The following is a 14,800-nucleotide window of genomic DNA, read 5'->3' on the forward strand; positions in this document are numbered from 1 at the left end:
AAATTAGTTTGAGGGCGCCAAACCTGTGAGCGTCTCTGAGCTGGACGACACGGCTATCACTTTCGGTATCGTTAAGTGGCATCCGTCATCCGTGGCATCCTTGTTATCCACGCGAATGCTGACTTTTCTCGGTGTGACTGGAGATTGCGACGCGCTGGATGGACTGGACGCTTGTGGTGTCGGGCTGTGCTTTATGATCGGTGCTTCGGAGATCAAACCAAGTGGTTGTTCTTCATCGACTAACAGCAAATATGAAAATTATTTGAGAAGCCTCTCGAGCAATATTTTTATACGATTAGTTTTTAGTTAAATTATTTATTCCTTGTTTCTCATTACTCACGTTTCGTATATCCGGATCGCCAGTGACTCTTCGAATTGTATCCTATACTAGTGTCGTAGGATCCATGAGATCTTGTGTCACGGCTGTCGCTTATTTCCGATCCGTATCCTACTTATGCAAACGCTATTATTTATCAAACAATTGACTCAAGTTTATTATTGATATGTCATCATTAATCGCTCGTTAAGTTTTATCGGCAAAACAGATCTCAATGTTGTGCACCTGATACTGAACTAGCGCCGCTAGTTCGTCTCGGCGAAAAGCTGCTTCTTCTTCGGTCTTCCGCGTGCAATTGTTCCGAGGTTGTTCCTAGCACGTCTAAAGATCTAAAATATAGATATAAAAAAAAAACGATCGAAATATACTGGAAATACTTGATACTTCATTATAGAAATTTTTCTTTTTTACTGATTGTTTCAATTATTCTTTTTTAGAAGAAAAGTTTTTTACACTTAATGTAATAATCTCCAATAACAATCTCTATCGTATTTACACAAGGGATCCGGTGGTGCAAGGCATTTGCGCGTCTGGCGGTTCGGCCTCGTAGAAAACCTTCTTGAGTGCTTCCAATACCGTGACGCCGTTGGTAAACACTCGGTACGTCAGCAGAAACGTGTTAAGGAAATCAATACTGAGGAATCTGAGGTCGGTCAGTCGCTGCAGCAAACGTTCCGGCGTCGCGGACCGGATCTGCGGCACTTTGCAGGAGTTCAAGGTACGACTGAACCTGATGTCCACGTCGTCCTTGAACAATTTCGGATCGTTGCGGATGGATTGCGGCATTGTAATGGAACTGGTGTCCGACAATGATCCGCGCAGCAAGTCGTTAAAGTGAACGTTGTCCATGCATTGGCTGATATCGCTGATCCATGCTGCTTTCTCCTGCGAGAGAATTTGATTTAACGTGATTTAATTGTGAAAATAAAATAAAAAAATTTTTTTAATAATATAATTCGAGATGTTACTTGCCTGCATAGTAGGAGCCACTAGGTGGACGGTCACCTGCGGTCCACCGGATTTCACGTCGAGTAAGATCTTGAAGTCGCGATTCTGCAACTGGGAGCTACTGCCGCTGCCACTTCCGCTGCTTTCACTGATGCCGCTTGACATCGAACATACTAACAGTTCTCAAATCAGTTCACAGTCGTTACTACTCCGTAGCGCTGAATGAGTTCTCTTTAATGTGTTCATTTGAGGCATTTCCAACGCGGTGGTTCCTTACACGTCTTTCCATGAGAAACAGTCAAAATAATTCGTAATAAAAAACTACAATGGAGACCACGCACGAAGTAAAACATGTGGAATAAAAAACAGAAACTTGTGTTGCGTTGTTGTTTTATTTTACATAATTTAACAAAAAAACTCAGCATCTTGACTTTTCTTTTTGTACTTTTGTCTTATTTGATTATTCAGTCAAGTTTAATTTTGCAATTCAACAATATGTTTCGATGATTCGGAGAAATCTTGAAGTAAGTTGATACACAATCGGAGCTTGTCATTATGAATAATTACCATCATCATCCGTGGCACCCTGATCGCTCGGGTCCTCGATCAGCACCGCATCGGAAAGTGGTATCTTGCCGATCTGCGGGACAAGATTTAATCGGCCGTCGTCGTCGGACTGACGAGTCGTGAGCAGCAGATGATTCGAGAAGAGGAAGCACTGTCGCACAGCCTCTTTGTCGCTCGTGCTTTTGCCGCCGAAAGTAGCGCTCAATCTGCTTCGCGCACCACGCGGTTTGTCCACGAGTTGTATAAGAGTACCTGAAACACCGGCGGGATGGATGTCAGATCGGATCTCACGCAATCCGCATTCAAGATCCGCCAACGCGTGCGTGTGTGTCGTGACAGTTATTATTAAATGCCGACGATATTAATCGAAGAAGCGCTGGAGGAAATAAACGCTTCGCGCTGATAAAAATAACTCCATCCCTCTCGCGTGACAGCTTCGACATTGGTGACTCGTGCGGTTTCTCAAAATAATCGATGCAATTAGGGGAGGTACCGACGTGCGTTTAAAAATAACATGGCGAACGTGCTACGGACGCGAAATTCGCAATATCGTACCTACGGCATCAAGGCTGTTGCTGACGTCGACGTAGAGATTAAAACCGGCATTACTCCGCCGGAGTTCGGTACTGGAAAATCAAACACTTCCGAACTCACGCACATTAAAATTACGCTGATTTGAGGTCTTGGATTAAATCTCTCATTTAAGTAAAAAAAAAAAAAAAAGGACTCAAGCATATATAACATAACCGAACCGAAAGATCTCGAAGATATCGAAAATATAAACATCATAAAATTGAAAAAAATAAATAATGGCTCTTTTTTGAAAATGTTATTAAATGTACGTGCGTTGAGCAGTCAATTATATTAAAGATCCTTTGTTACAAAAAAACTGGTTTTTATTGCGTATTTGTTTCAAATTTGTGTAAAACCTTTTGCAAGAAGAAAAAATCATTTGTTATCAAAGGAACTTTGTTGTTAATTGAATCTGATTTGTTATACACAATTCATAATTTTGTTATACAAAATTCTCATTGCATGTCTTTTGAGCTCAAATAAAATTCTTATCTAACGTTTCTGAATGAAAAACAACAGGTGCGTACCTTGACTAATGATAGTTACAACTTAATGACATCTCTGCCGGTGCCTACGTGTGTGCAAACGAAAAATCAGTTCATCCTTGAATGTGTTTGATTATTCTTGGTCCCTGGTACCAGCGTCGCTTGATCCTTCCCTTGTTCGCCGTTTCGAAGCTACGTTTATGCAATAAATTTGCGCACCACGTCGCGATACCGTCGCAATTTTCACGCACGTCGTCAGGACACACCGCGGCGATAGACCGACAAAATGGCAACGGCGCAAAGATCGCCCGCTACTTGTTTTCATCCGTTCGTCGACCCCTGGCCGCCGACACCGCCGAACATCCCCGCGCAATAGCAACGAATTTTCCGACGAAAGCAAGTCGTTCTCGAGCGAGACACGTTTCGCGCGAACAATCGAGTTGATTGATTTTTGATGTCGCGAATGAAACCCGAGAGACTAAATAAGAAGGACGATCACGCTCGTGAAAGGAGCTGTTCTGCTGCTGGCGACTGAGGAACGTGATAACCATGTGATGCGGCGTCAAACATGAGAGATGCCAGGACCGTATCAAGCGATTCTTGTCGGTCTGGACCGTCATAGGCTTGTACTACTTAAAACAGTCTTGTCGCACTTGGAACAACATTCGTTCGCTGTTCCGAACAAATGTGTACGACGCATGAAATTGTGAGGTATCATTTTTCGCGAGCTCGGACTTCCAAGTGTATTTCACACTTGGATCTTTTTTCCACAATTTTATTGAATGGGATTATTTGATTCCGAAGAAATTTATGACAATTGCTCAAAGTATGATTTCTACAACCGCGTGGCACTCCGCTCGCGCGTTATTATGACGCAAATTTGCCATTAAGACAATTGATACGACATTAGAACTATCGAGACCCGCTAGTAGTACAACTGTACGTCAGCCCTGGCGAGATCTCACCGCGCAGGACCGAGGCGAAATCAAGTGCAAAAATATGTCGACGCCACCAAGTCGCGTCATCGATTCCGAAATTGTAACCAAGCGCGCTTGCGTCCTTCGCATCGAGTTTCCGATCTTTCCCTCTCTATTCCCTTGACGATGGAAAGCTCATCCGTACCGACAGCGATCAAGTTTAGATTCGAATTTCCCGGCAATAGATAAACTGAAGAAAATGAACGTGCGACTTATCGCGAGAAACTTTTTTGCATCTTATCGACTTTTTCTCTCTCTCTCTCTCTCTCTCTCTCTTTCTCTCTAGTGAAATAAAAAGTTTTATTCTTTAATTTAAAATTTTTCTTTTATGATACGAGGATAATCTTGTTTTACTGTGAATATGAATTATATACGAACAACTTTGTAGATTATATTAATTTTACGTGGTTAAATAAAATTTTTATACACTTTTTTACACTTCAAAATAATATAACGTGTTAAAACTTACTTTAACTTTTGCGCTTTCAAACTTGTTGCATTACACATGTATACGTATGATTAATACACACTTCTATCTTACAATTAAAGTTTCAGTTCTTTTTTGTAGAATAAAATTTTTAAATTAATTTTTTATAAGAAAAAAAATTTCAGTTTTATAGAAAAAAAAAGGATATTGTTACGCACTTACCCTGTCTAACAAAGACCTGATTGACGTCCAATAAAATATCACAACCTTCGACAATCATCCGTTCTACGGCTAGATTCTTCCTCAGATTTTCAGTCTCGCTGACCTGAAAAGCAGAACATTATTAAACGGATATTGATTTAATGCTTATAGTTAAGATTAGCGACATGCAGGATTGACTGATAAGTACCTCGTCGTGCATTTGTCTTGAGAGATCCTCCAGCTGTTGCCTGGCATTCTGAAGGCTCTTGCGTTCTACATGATCGTACGGCGTGTGCGCCAACAATTCGTGCAAAGTAATTATGTATCGTGGTATCTGGAAAGGGAAAAATTATTCGTAAAAGTGCGGTCGGATTAAAGAACTTCGTTCAATTTAACTTTAAACAACAAAGAAAATTTAACGAAGTAATAATAACTCGACTTTCCCTGTACGAAAATTTTAATTGCCTCCCTCGAGAAAAGTTGAGATATAAAGTCAATTAATGTCAAAGTTAATTAATGTCTCTTTCCGTAAATGTGGGCCGCGAGGACAGAAATTTTACTTTATGATGTACAGTGCGAGCAGTGTCAATTCATTGTATGTGCACGGACGATAGATTTCAGAAGGAATTTTTCGCGAAACTACTCTCGACGAAAGAGCGGGAAGAGAGAATGCTCATTTTCCGCACTACCGAGTTCACTTATCGTTTTACAAGATCGTCAGACCTCATGAAATATTCATGAGCGTTTCCAAACTACTTTATACACAATCGATCGTTCCCGAGAAGGGGAATATCATATCATAAGGATAATAGTGCCATTTTTCTGTTTTATCTTTTTTCGCGCAAAGAAAAACTAGTTTTTCTTGCGGGACGATAAAGATTGATATAACAAAAATTTAATAATGATTTTTCATTCAGCAATAATACGAGTCCAAGTTTAGAACAAAGTTGCAAACTTTGTTTTGTTCGTCTTTTTTTTAGCTTTAAGGAAGATCGTAACGCTCGCAAAACGCGCACACGACGAGCTCACGGGGATATTTACCTGGTGCATAGGATACGTTAGGAAGGTCTCGAGGGATCGTCCGTGGCAGGCAGTCTTGTTTTCCAACCTATTGAGCAATGCCGCGAACGGGGGTGACGATTGCTTGCATTCAGTCAAGACTTGAAGGCTGTAGTGGTGGTTTCGCACGTATTCTTGATATATCGATAGCATCGGTAGTAACATGTCGAACAGGTCACCTGCGCGCAATTGACGTATCACGATTGATCAGTATACAATTTCTCCTATAACACGTTCCTATTAGAAACCAGTAGAAAGCAGCAGAAACCAGTTATATATACGCAACTATTGACACAAATTACAATTTGTTTCTTTTTGAAAGAGAGAAGAAAAATCTTCAAAACAAAAGAAAAGAGTAAAACCTTTCGCCAAGATTGCGAATTTGGAACAAAAGAGATTTATTTTTGCCAAATTATTACGGAACAAAAGACGGCTCCGTTCAATATATGTCTACCACCACTTAAATTTCGAGTAGCACGTACCTAAAACTAAAGTGGGCCAGCTCTCCATACGAGAAGTGAGACCCTTCAGGAAGATCTGATGAAGGAACAGCACGGTCTCGCTATTCAAAAATATGCTATTGACGTCCTCGTGACTACATGGGGGTTTTTTCGAACTGGCAGCCATCTTGAAAGGCCTCACAAAACAGCTCACTAAAATCTCCATCTGTTCCGTGTACTCCTCCTCCGCCTCCACCATTTGAAACACCAGACTAAAATAGCATATATATATATATATACGACATTTATTAAAAATATCTTCCTCGGCCAACGCAAATTAAATGAAACCCAATAAACTCGCCGGTTTTATGCGACTATTATATACCGCGAATGAAAAGAATATCAGAAAATATATCGAACTACAGTTGATTAAAAGAAAATCTCTCAATAGCGCGGCGGAAAAAAAAATAAAAGCGAAGCTTCCATTCTCTATCGCAAACAATAACGTTTCCAGAAATTTTTATTAATATTGTACAATTTAAATTTAAACGGAAACCAAAAACACAAAAGAGCATTTAATGTTAACTCTATTTTCCACGACATATTGTTTCGTGTAAAATATGTATCTTGATGTTTCTGAACGCGGTTTTCAATCTCATTACGTCCTCATGTAGTTCCGGACAACAACAGCGATGCAAACCGCGTGATTCGCGAAAGCACATTATATAGAAAGATGAAGTTTGCGAACAAGTCGGATACGTCATCGGTCTGACACGACGCAACAATTACCTGTTCCGCTTGCGCATGCTCTCGGCGTGCGGGCTCTTAATGTACTGTTCAACGATCTGCTTCCAGCGTCGCCGGCACAGCCAGCCTCTGAAGAAGCTCTGGACCTTCTTGATTTTCTGCATCTCGATCGAACCCTCTGTAATGCCGCGTAACGCCGTGTCGGCGGAGCCGTGTGCACCATCACCAAACGGATTAGCCCCGATGTATAAACTTGCCGTACCCTGGGACATAGTCCTTTGAAAACACGGCCGGTATGCCGGCGCCACCGGTCGAATGTCCTTTTTCAGAGAGCATATCTGTAACGACAATTGCTGCGAAATTCACAAACGTGATTTCAAAAAAAAAAAAAAAAAAAAAAAAAAGATAATCCTTGATCAAACACATATCCGTATTTCTTGTGTAAACCGAGCGGGGATGTTCAAACGAAGAAGCTTGGATTGAATGTCGAATGAGTTGCTCGAATGAAACGATTTTCGGTTCTTTCCTGATCTGACAAATTTCGTTATTTAATTTTGATATCAAAATTAAATATTAGAGAAACACGAGAGAGAAACTAAAGAGTCGCGGCGAAATATTAAAAATGCAAAGCGAAAATGTGACTTCAATTTCCGGACTTCGCGGTTAGACTCTTCGTTAATCATTAACTTTCTTCCGCGTAACTGAATGGATCGTAAAATAGAAACGACTTGATTAAATTTTATCAAGTTCTATTATTACATGTGCGCGCGCAAAAAAAACGCATAATTAAAAACACATAAACTACACAAAATATGAAAATAATTTTTCGTTCGCTTATGAGTAATATTACGTCGGAGAGAGAAAATTTTATTTGAATTTTCATTACTGCAATCTCGAACAGATTAATGCAAGATGTATTAAAAAGCCGGGAAACGCGCACAGATTTTCCTCTGTTACGTATAAGGGAGAGTTTCAGAAAATTTACTCGTTGCAGACGGCAGTAAAATGTGTGCAGTCGGTGGATGAAATGAAGGTACGCACGCTGAATTACCGGGGAAAATATCATGAGGCGGATACGCGGCAATACGCGGGTTGTTATGACTGACCTCCGCCCGTAGCTTTTTTATTTCCGACGTCAATTCATCGCACTGCTGGGTGTACTGCCACTTGGCTGTTTTCTCACTGTCTACGATTTGCAACAGGTGCAGGTGCTTTTGCTCGAGCTCTTCCTTTTCCAGCAATAATTTGTTGAAGCTAGAATCAATATCCAAGAAAGAGAAAGCCGGATTAGATATCGGCGCGCGATGTTGCCTCTCCGTTGTTCCGCGTTGTTTCGAGCTTAAAAATGTTATTTAAACGGACTCGTGGTATAAAAAACAAAAAAAGACAAATAAAACGCCAGATCGTACGTGGCCTGGAAAAGTGCGCCAAGCGCACGTCCCGGGAATTTTGCGTGAAAACGAAATTACGATTTTTTTACCGGTGGTCACGGAACAACTGAGAAACGGACTTTTGCGAAAATAGTCGCTGACGATCAGCACAAAAAACACATAGTCAGGTTTAATAGTTTTGTGTGTTTTTTTTTTTTTTTTATAGTTCTTTATTTTGAATTCAAATTTTATTTAAAGAAGGAAAGAAAGACGCAAAATATGTTAGTGAAAGATTGAGGACGAAGAAAAGAAAGATTGCAGATAACATGTTATTTGTACGATTTAAAAACAAAAAAGCGTCCACATTAGTGACAAAGAAAACAGTTAAATTCCGAGGCCAGATAAGTGAACGATAAAATTTTCATGGTATTTTTCTCGTTGAAATCTCGCTTATGTAATCAGTTTGTGTGTTCGACATTCACGTCTTATTCTCGACGTAATCTCGGCGAAAAGGAGGGATCAGTTCCTAGTGATCCGATTCCGAAAGTAAAGTGATACGAGTGATGAAACTCGAGACAGGGATTAGGAATATCCTCCCTTCAAAGGGAAACTTGCTACATAAGACAATATACCATACGTGTGCTTTTCTCATAAATATATTGTTATAAGCAAAAGTACGATACGATTCTGCACAAAAGACATTTTCAATATCTGTAAATTATTCTCTTACAATATTTTTTACTTTTATTTTATTATCCTTGTGTTTTTGATAATAAATTTTTCTCTTTATATTCTCTTCCGAGAATTTCGTTTTTACTTACAAAACGTACATAATTATTCCTACTGCCAGCGCGAAACAGAGAATGCAGAATAAATGTTTTCTTTCTGAAATGTCGTAAAAGATTTTCCGAGTAAAATTTTAGCTGAGAGTCGAGTTTATCTACACAAGCCGTGTATAACACGAGCTCTCAGCTTGCACTTTCGTAATGTTTAGACACAGCTTTGCCTTGAGTGTATTGTATATCCAAAACAAGGACTCGAGTCGAGCGTTCGATCCGCATTTTGTGAAAAAATTATCGCGATATCAACAACCCGAGCTTGCTGCGTGACACGAGATATATTCGAAGAAGTATCGCACCCTGTGTTTTCGAGCGAGCCACTGCGGAATTACCGGAGTAATTCCGGATATCATTATCTATGCATATTACGGTGCCGGATAGCAAGTAATCTGAGAAGGCAGCCACTCCGCCGGGATGTGTGTGGACGATGTATAACTTGGCCTATAAAATGAAAACCGCGGAAGTGGGAAAAGAAGAGAGAGAGAGAGAGACGAAGAACGTAGCTTCTTCGTATGAAATATTTAGACACGCATTCTTCTCTTTCTTTGTGCACAAATATATTGCTCGCAGTGACTCGTGCGTTTAAACCTCGCGGACTAAATTAAATGAATCTTTCTTTTACGTGCGTGTAGAAATAACAATTATTGCAACCTTAAATCAAGTGAATTAAAAAAAAATACAAACATATATTGCGCGCACACACACACACACACAAGATTAATTAAAGAAAACATTTTACATTCCTGGTAAACTAATTAGACAAATAACAGATACGAGAAAAGAGCACAAGCGAAAGAGAGAGATGTATACGTGTGAAATCGATTTGTTATTACGTCGGAATACAAAACAAAGTAATCAAAAAGTGTCAAGTGAAAATGCGGATCTGTGGCCACCATTTTTTTTCGCGTAATAACATCACGTACGTTACACGTCCCGTGACGTGAAACATTAGAGCAACGTTCAGTGCATTCGCGAGCGTTGGTAGAACGATCACGTTCTTCGCGAGAGAAGCACCTGTGACAGAAAAATTACCGGCGGAAATGGGTTTGTAACCTTCGGACCATCTCTGGAGTAAACCGGTTATAAAGATTGTCGTTGTGCAAAACAGTTTCCGAAGGTCTTTATTTTTTTCAAACCCCTGAAATAATTTGAGGACAAACACTTCTGAACAGTGTGCGTGTTTTATTTTCTCGTTGGAATTGTTTATTGTTTTAAATGTTGTTTTATCAACATATACGTATCAACATGTTCGATGGCGGAAAATTTACTTTGCAAATTCTCTTTCCTTGACACGGATCAGAACTCCGCGGTAATCATTAGTTACGACCCCTGGTCTACCCCTGTTTCTTAAAACGCGTTTGATAGCGCGATGAAGATTACTTCGGCGATAATGTGCGCAAATTACAGCAATGGGATTAATAGAGGGGAACATGGCTGAGACGGCTCGATGTTAATGCAATGCTCGTATAAACGTATTTATCAGCACATCAGCGAGATTAAGGGAGTCTCCTGAATAATAGTCGAAGTATAGACTGTGCGCGTGTCTGCGATGTGTATGTGTATGTGTGCGAAATAGAAACACAGAGTTTGTCAGAGAACTAAGTCAATTGTCAACCCTTCATCGCTACAGGGGAATTATATACGTTCCCCTTTTTGCTTTATTAAAGTAAACACATGATACTTCGATCGCGCGATATTTACAACTGGTTTTGTTACTTTATTTTTTTTTATACAAATAAACTAAACTCGTTAAGCGCTCTAGAAAAGCGAAATATAATCGCAATATCGGAATCGCGAACTTTAAACTTATAATATCGGATTAATGAAGTTCTGTTTCATCGCCATGAGGCGCCGGAAAATTACGCGAATCGTCAATAATTCAATTGTATGCAGAAAGCTTTTATATCGCTACTGCTATCGAAGATCATATTTGAATTCGCTCAAATATCATCAACGAATATCGAATATCGTTAATGCTCGCGTAGTTGATTTTAAATAATCGGATGGAAGATTATTTAACGCGGAACAAAAAATTGATCGATAATACCGTATAGTGATTTTTTTTCAAGAAGATTGTCAAGTTTGCGACACGTTTCGCGATATCGATTCTTTTGTAATCAGTGCGCGGGAACAAATCGGTGAGGCGCTTTTATGATTGTCGCGAGTGAAATTAATCGGCCGCGACAGATTTGTAATTGGAGCTTCGAATTTAAACGCCGCGGCTCGTTACTACTCCCGGTCATCGCGGGATGATCGCGAATGTGATTTACGAGATCGGGCGGTTTGCAATCTTCATAAATCAGAGTCTACGCGTGCGTCGCGCATTTTAATCGAAAGGGCTCCCGATCTTCGATTCAAGTTGTCGTTTACCTAGCGTCTCGTATCGCATCGATCCACTTTTTGCATTCTGTCTCCGTGGCCGCTTTCAGCTCGTATTGCCGTTGGTTCTCCTTTCTGTACGATATCGCGAAACAGTGCTGCAACAGAGAAAAAAATTGAATTTACTCCTAATGCGGCGACAATGACAGGCGGGGTCGGAAGAAACGGAAAAACAAAAATGTGCGCGCGATTTCTCTGCATATTACACAACGTTCGATTTGTGCGCCGTGGTGGGAAGAAGAAACGCGCTGTGGAAGTTACGGAAGCAAATCGAGGATGCGTCAAAGGGGGAAAAGCGCAGAGAGAAAAGCGAGAACACATCGTTTTCTCTCTGTGCCCGTTTCTTTTTCCCCGACCGGATTCAATTTGTACAACATCTCGCTGTTTATAAGCCGTGCAAATCACGAAATCATTTGAACACAGATTTTATTTATTCCGACCGTTTCGCCAGTTCGCGAAAATCAAACAGTACAGTGCCGTGTGTGTATTCTCCGTAGGCGGTATTGCTCTCGATTTTTGCCAGCGGATTTTATTCGCACAATTGTTTTCGCATTAACTATGCAAACCCTTATCGTGATTTTATTCAGCTCCGGCGATATTTCATATTCGTATAAATCAATGCCGCATACGATACACAGCTGATATTACTTCCGTGTGTGATTTGCACGGCAATTTCTGCGCACGGTATTCGCGCTAATTATTCTAATCAAGAAATTAATATATTATTCCGTGTATGTCTCATGGCTCAAGTATTAACTGTATAAAAACAAATTTAATTAGAAAAGTAATATTATATTCCGTACATGTTATTTCTTGTTCATATGTCACATATCTCATTAAACGTATACACACGTATATATATATATATATACGAAAAAAAACTCTTACACACGTACATACAATCCATTTGCATGCGTAGAGATAATATATACGCGTCACAAAGTCTCGCATAACTATTTAAAGAACGGAATGCATTACACGTTGCACTTTACGGGCAGCTTTCCGTATCCTGTTTGTGTCCGACAGCATTCCGCGAAGCAAACACGTGGAAATGGGAGATGATCCTCCCAAGAGAAGACCTCTTTGACAGTTTTCACAGAAAATTCTCGGTCGGGTTTTTATCTATTCATGAGACCTGTTTGGCAGCGAACATCTCGCATTATGCCGCGAGCGTTTTTGAAGAACGCGAGATATTTCTCATCACCTTCTTGACATATAGCCGGGATAGGCATACCAGGTCGACCGTGCGTGCAATATCCATCCTCGGCAAACACGATGAGGTCGCGATAATTTTTTTTTTTTTTTTTGTTTTGCTTTGTTTTTGCAGATTCTTATGCAGATTGACGCGTGCGTTTTTTGAATTTTGTAATGGAATTAATCCGCGTGTTTCGGATATTAATGCGTGCCGGTTAATTACACAGAGAGACACATAGAAAAGGTGCGACCTAACTTTTTTTATGTGTGGTGATTTTTTTCATTCTATTTTGTGCGACTTCAGCTTTAACACACAGAAGTAACAGCTCTCGCACAGAGCAGCAGGTATTTCGCACGAGATTACGAGATGCTCCCGTCACATATCTGTTTGCTGCGCAATTCCACGTATATACATTAACTAATTTTCGCGATTACGTTGATTCTCTGTTGTATCTCGGATTGCGCGCTGATAATGAAAATTAATTAATTAAAGTTTGAGGTGACGAGATGTGTAAAATATAATTGAAACTGTTGCAACACTAGTAAAATATACGATAATTATGACCGAGAAGATGAGGAGGCGATTACATGCTTTAATTTTACGCAAATTGAATATTTGCGGTGCACGGTAGCAGAGAGCGGTAAGTTTGCGAAACGTCAGAGGTCGCGATTGGAGGTTATTAATTACATTTTATCACTTTATTTAACACACGTTTCAATATTTCTCCTTCAACAAAACTATATAAATGATCGAGCTGTCACCTCGGATTTGCTTGAAATCATTTTTGTTTGCGGCAAATATATATACACATACTTGTACAGAACGTACATACATATAAATATATGTATATATATATATATGCACAGAATGACGTACATACATATACAGAATGGAACGTCGTACGAGCCGATAGGTCTGTGGCCCAAATTTACTTCGTCTACGCCACATTAGCTTTCTATAGGGGGCCATTACGGGCGGTAATTGGTGTGCGTGCGTCTGAGCGCTCGAGAGACGCGGCTAATTAAAGCGCATTGATATTACTTAAGCTTCGTTAACTGGTTCTGCGCTGCGCGTCGGCCAGTCAAGCGGACATTTTGTCCGCATTGATTGTAACGTTCCATTGTTGAACGGCGACAAAAGGTTTGTGATAACGTTGTCGTACATGTGTGTGCACACGCGACATAAGCAACGGGCCAATTGTAAGTGGAATCAGAACACAATGACTTATCCGTGTGAGAGAGAGAGAGAGAGAGTATATTCATGACCCATATAAACCCCGCGAAGGTTCGTCCGAGCGAACTAAGTGATTTCTATGATATTAACTTTCTCGAAATTTTCGAATCGCGCCGTGTCACGGAAGATACACACATATACACAGTTCTTGCGCTATATAGTCTCAATTATGGAAACGCCATTAGTTGGCGCACACTATCGATTTTCGATGTCTAAAAATATCACTCATTGAGAGATAATCCATTATTCGAGACTTAGAAACGCGCTTTATCAATTCCCCGCGGAAAATAAAGGAAGTTAAGCGCGATCTCATTTTCTTGTCATTATTCCTAATTAGATGTCTTTACGTAATAAAGGCAAGCGCGCGGGTCTGATCAGAAATACCTTACTCTACTAACTTCTCCCCGCGGGCGCGCTCCCCGAGACTCTCAATATTCAACGACACGATTCGATCGAACTACCTAGAGACGGGTATGCAGATTCATCCGCGTTGGATATTTTACTCGGCTTTACATTGTTCAAATTATGTCAAGAAACAGATGAAAAGCGAACGCTCGTGCGGCATTTTCGTTTTTCACGATCGCTCAAGCAGAGAGACGAGAATGTTGAAATATTTTATTTTGAAAGAGAAAGTACAAACTTTGAAGAAGATCGCGTTCGAAAAGTTCACGGTGCAAAAAAAGAAAGACACGTTGCCGCAAAAAATCGGAGAAATTAGCAAATGCGCTTCGATTGCAGCTTTTCATCTGACTTTGAATGTTTTATTCATCGTAAAAACTTTTCGCATCAAATTTACATTAGATGTGTCGTTATGCAAATGACGGATAGAAGAGTTAGCAAAATGTGTATATATAGCACGTTGTGTGCATATAAGTTCTCGGTTTTTCTTGTATCACGATAGTGCTTTCGCACATAATTTCACATTATCTCGCACTCCGGGGGCGACATTGTTTTTACAGTTTTACATGCATACAGACTACTCTACAATTTTGTCATGAAAATTCATGACAAGTCCTACAAAGC

At 40.1% G+C, this 14,800-nt stretch overlaps 1 protein-coding gene across 3 annotated transcripts in view; it reads right to left on the bottom strand.

The window, feature by feature from the left end:
* LOC109853042 (ras-specific guanine nucleotide-releasing factor 2-like) overlaps positions 1-14,800 on the bottom strand; it is a 45,825-nt gene that overhangs the window by 7,591 nt on the left and 23,434 nt on the right. For all 3 annotated transcript variants that reach the window (XM_020424750.1, XM_020424749.1, XM_020424748.1), the window contains 13 exons: positions 11,341-11,447; positions 7,868-8,015; positions 6,804-7,099; positions 6,057-6,286; positions 5,557-5,753; positions 4,724-4,849; positions 4,537-4,639; positions 1,853-2,104; positions 1,310-1,458; positions 834-1,222; positions 563-666; positions 341-448; positions 24-239 (listed from right to left, as the gene is read on the bottom strand). In XM_020424750.1, the coding sequence (XP_020280339.1) occupies positions 24-239; positions 341-448; positions 563-666; positions 834-1,222; positions 1,310-1,458; positions 1,853-2,104; positions 4,537-4,639; positions 4,724-4,849; positions 5,557-5,753; positions 6,057-6,286; positions 6,804-7,099; positions 7,868-8,015; positions 11,341-11,447 (2,425 nt within the window). The remainder of the gene's footprint in view (positions 1-23; positions 240-340; positions 449-562; positions 667-833; positions 1,223-1,309; positions 1,459-1,852; positions 2,105-4,536; positions 4,640-4,723; positions 4,850-5,556; positions 5,754-6,056; positions 6,287-6,803; positions 7,100-7,867; positions 8,016-11,340; positions 11,448-14,800) is intronic.

Source organism: Pseudomyrmex gracilis, unplaced genomic scaffold (assembly GCF_002006095.1).
Source record: "Pseudomyrmex gracilis isolate BER0280 unplaced genomic scaffold, ASM200609v1 scaffold_42, whole genome shotgun sequence".
Classification (NCBI taxonomy): Eukaryota; Metazoa; Arthropoda; class Insecta; order Hymenoptera; family Formicidae; genus Pseudomyrmex; species Pseudomyrmex gracilis.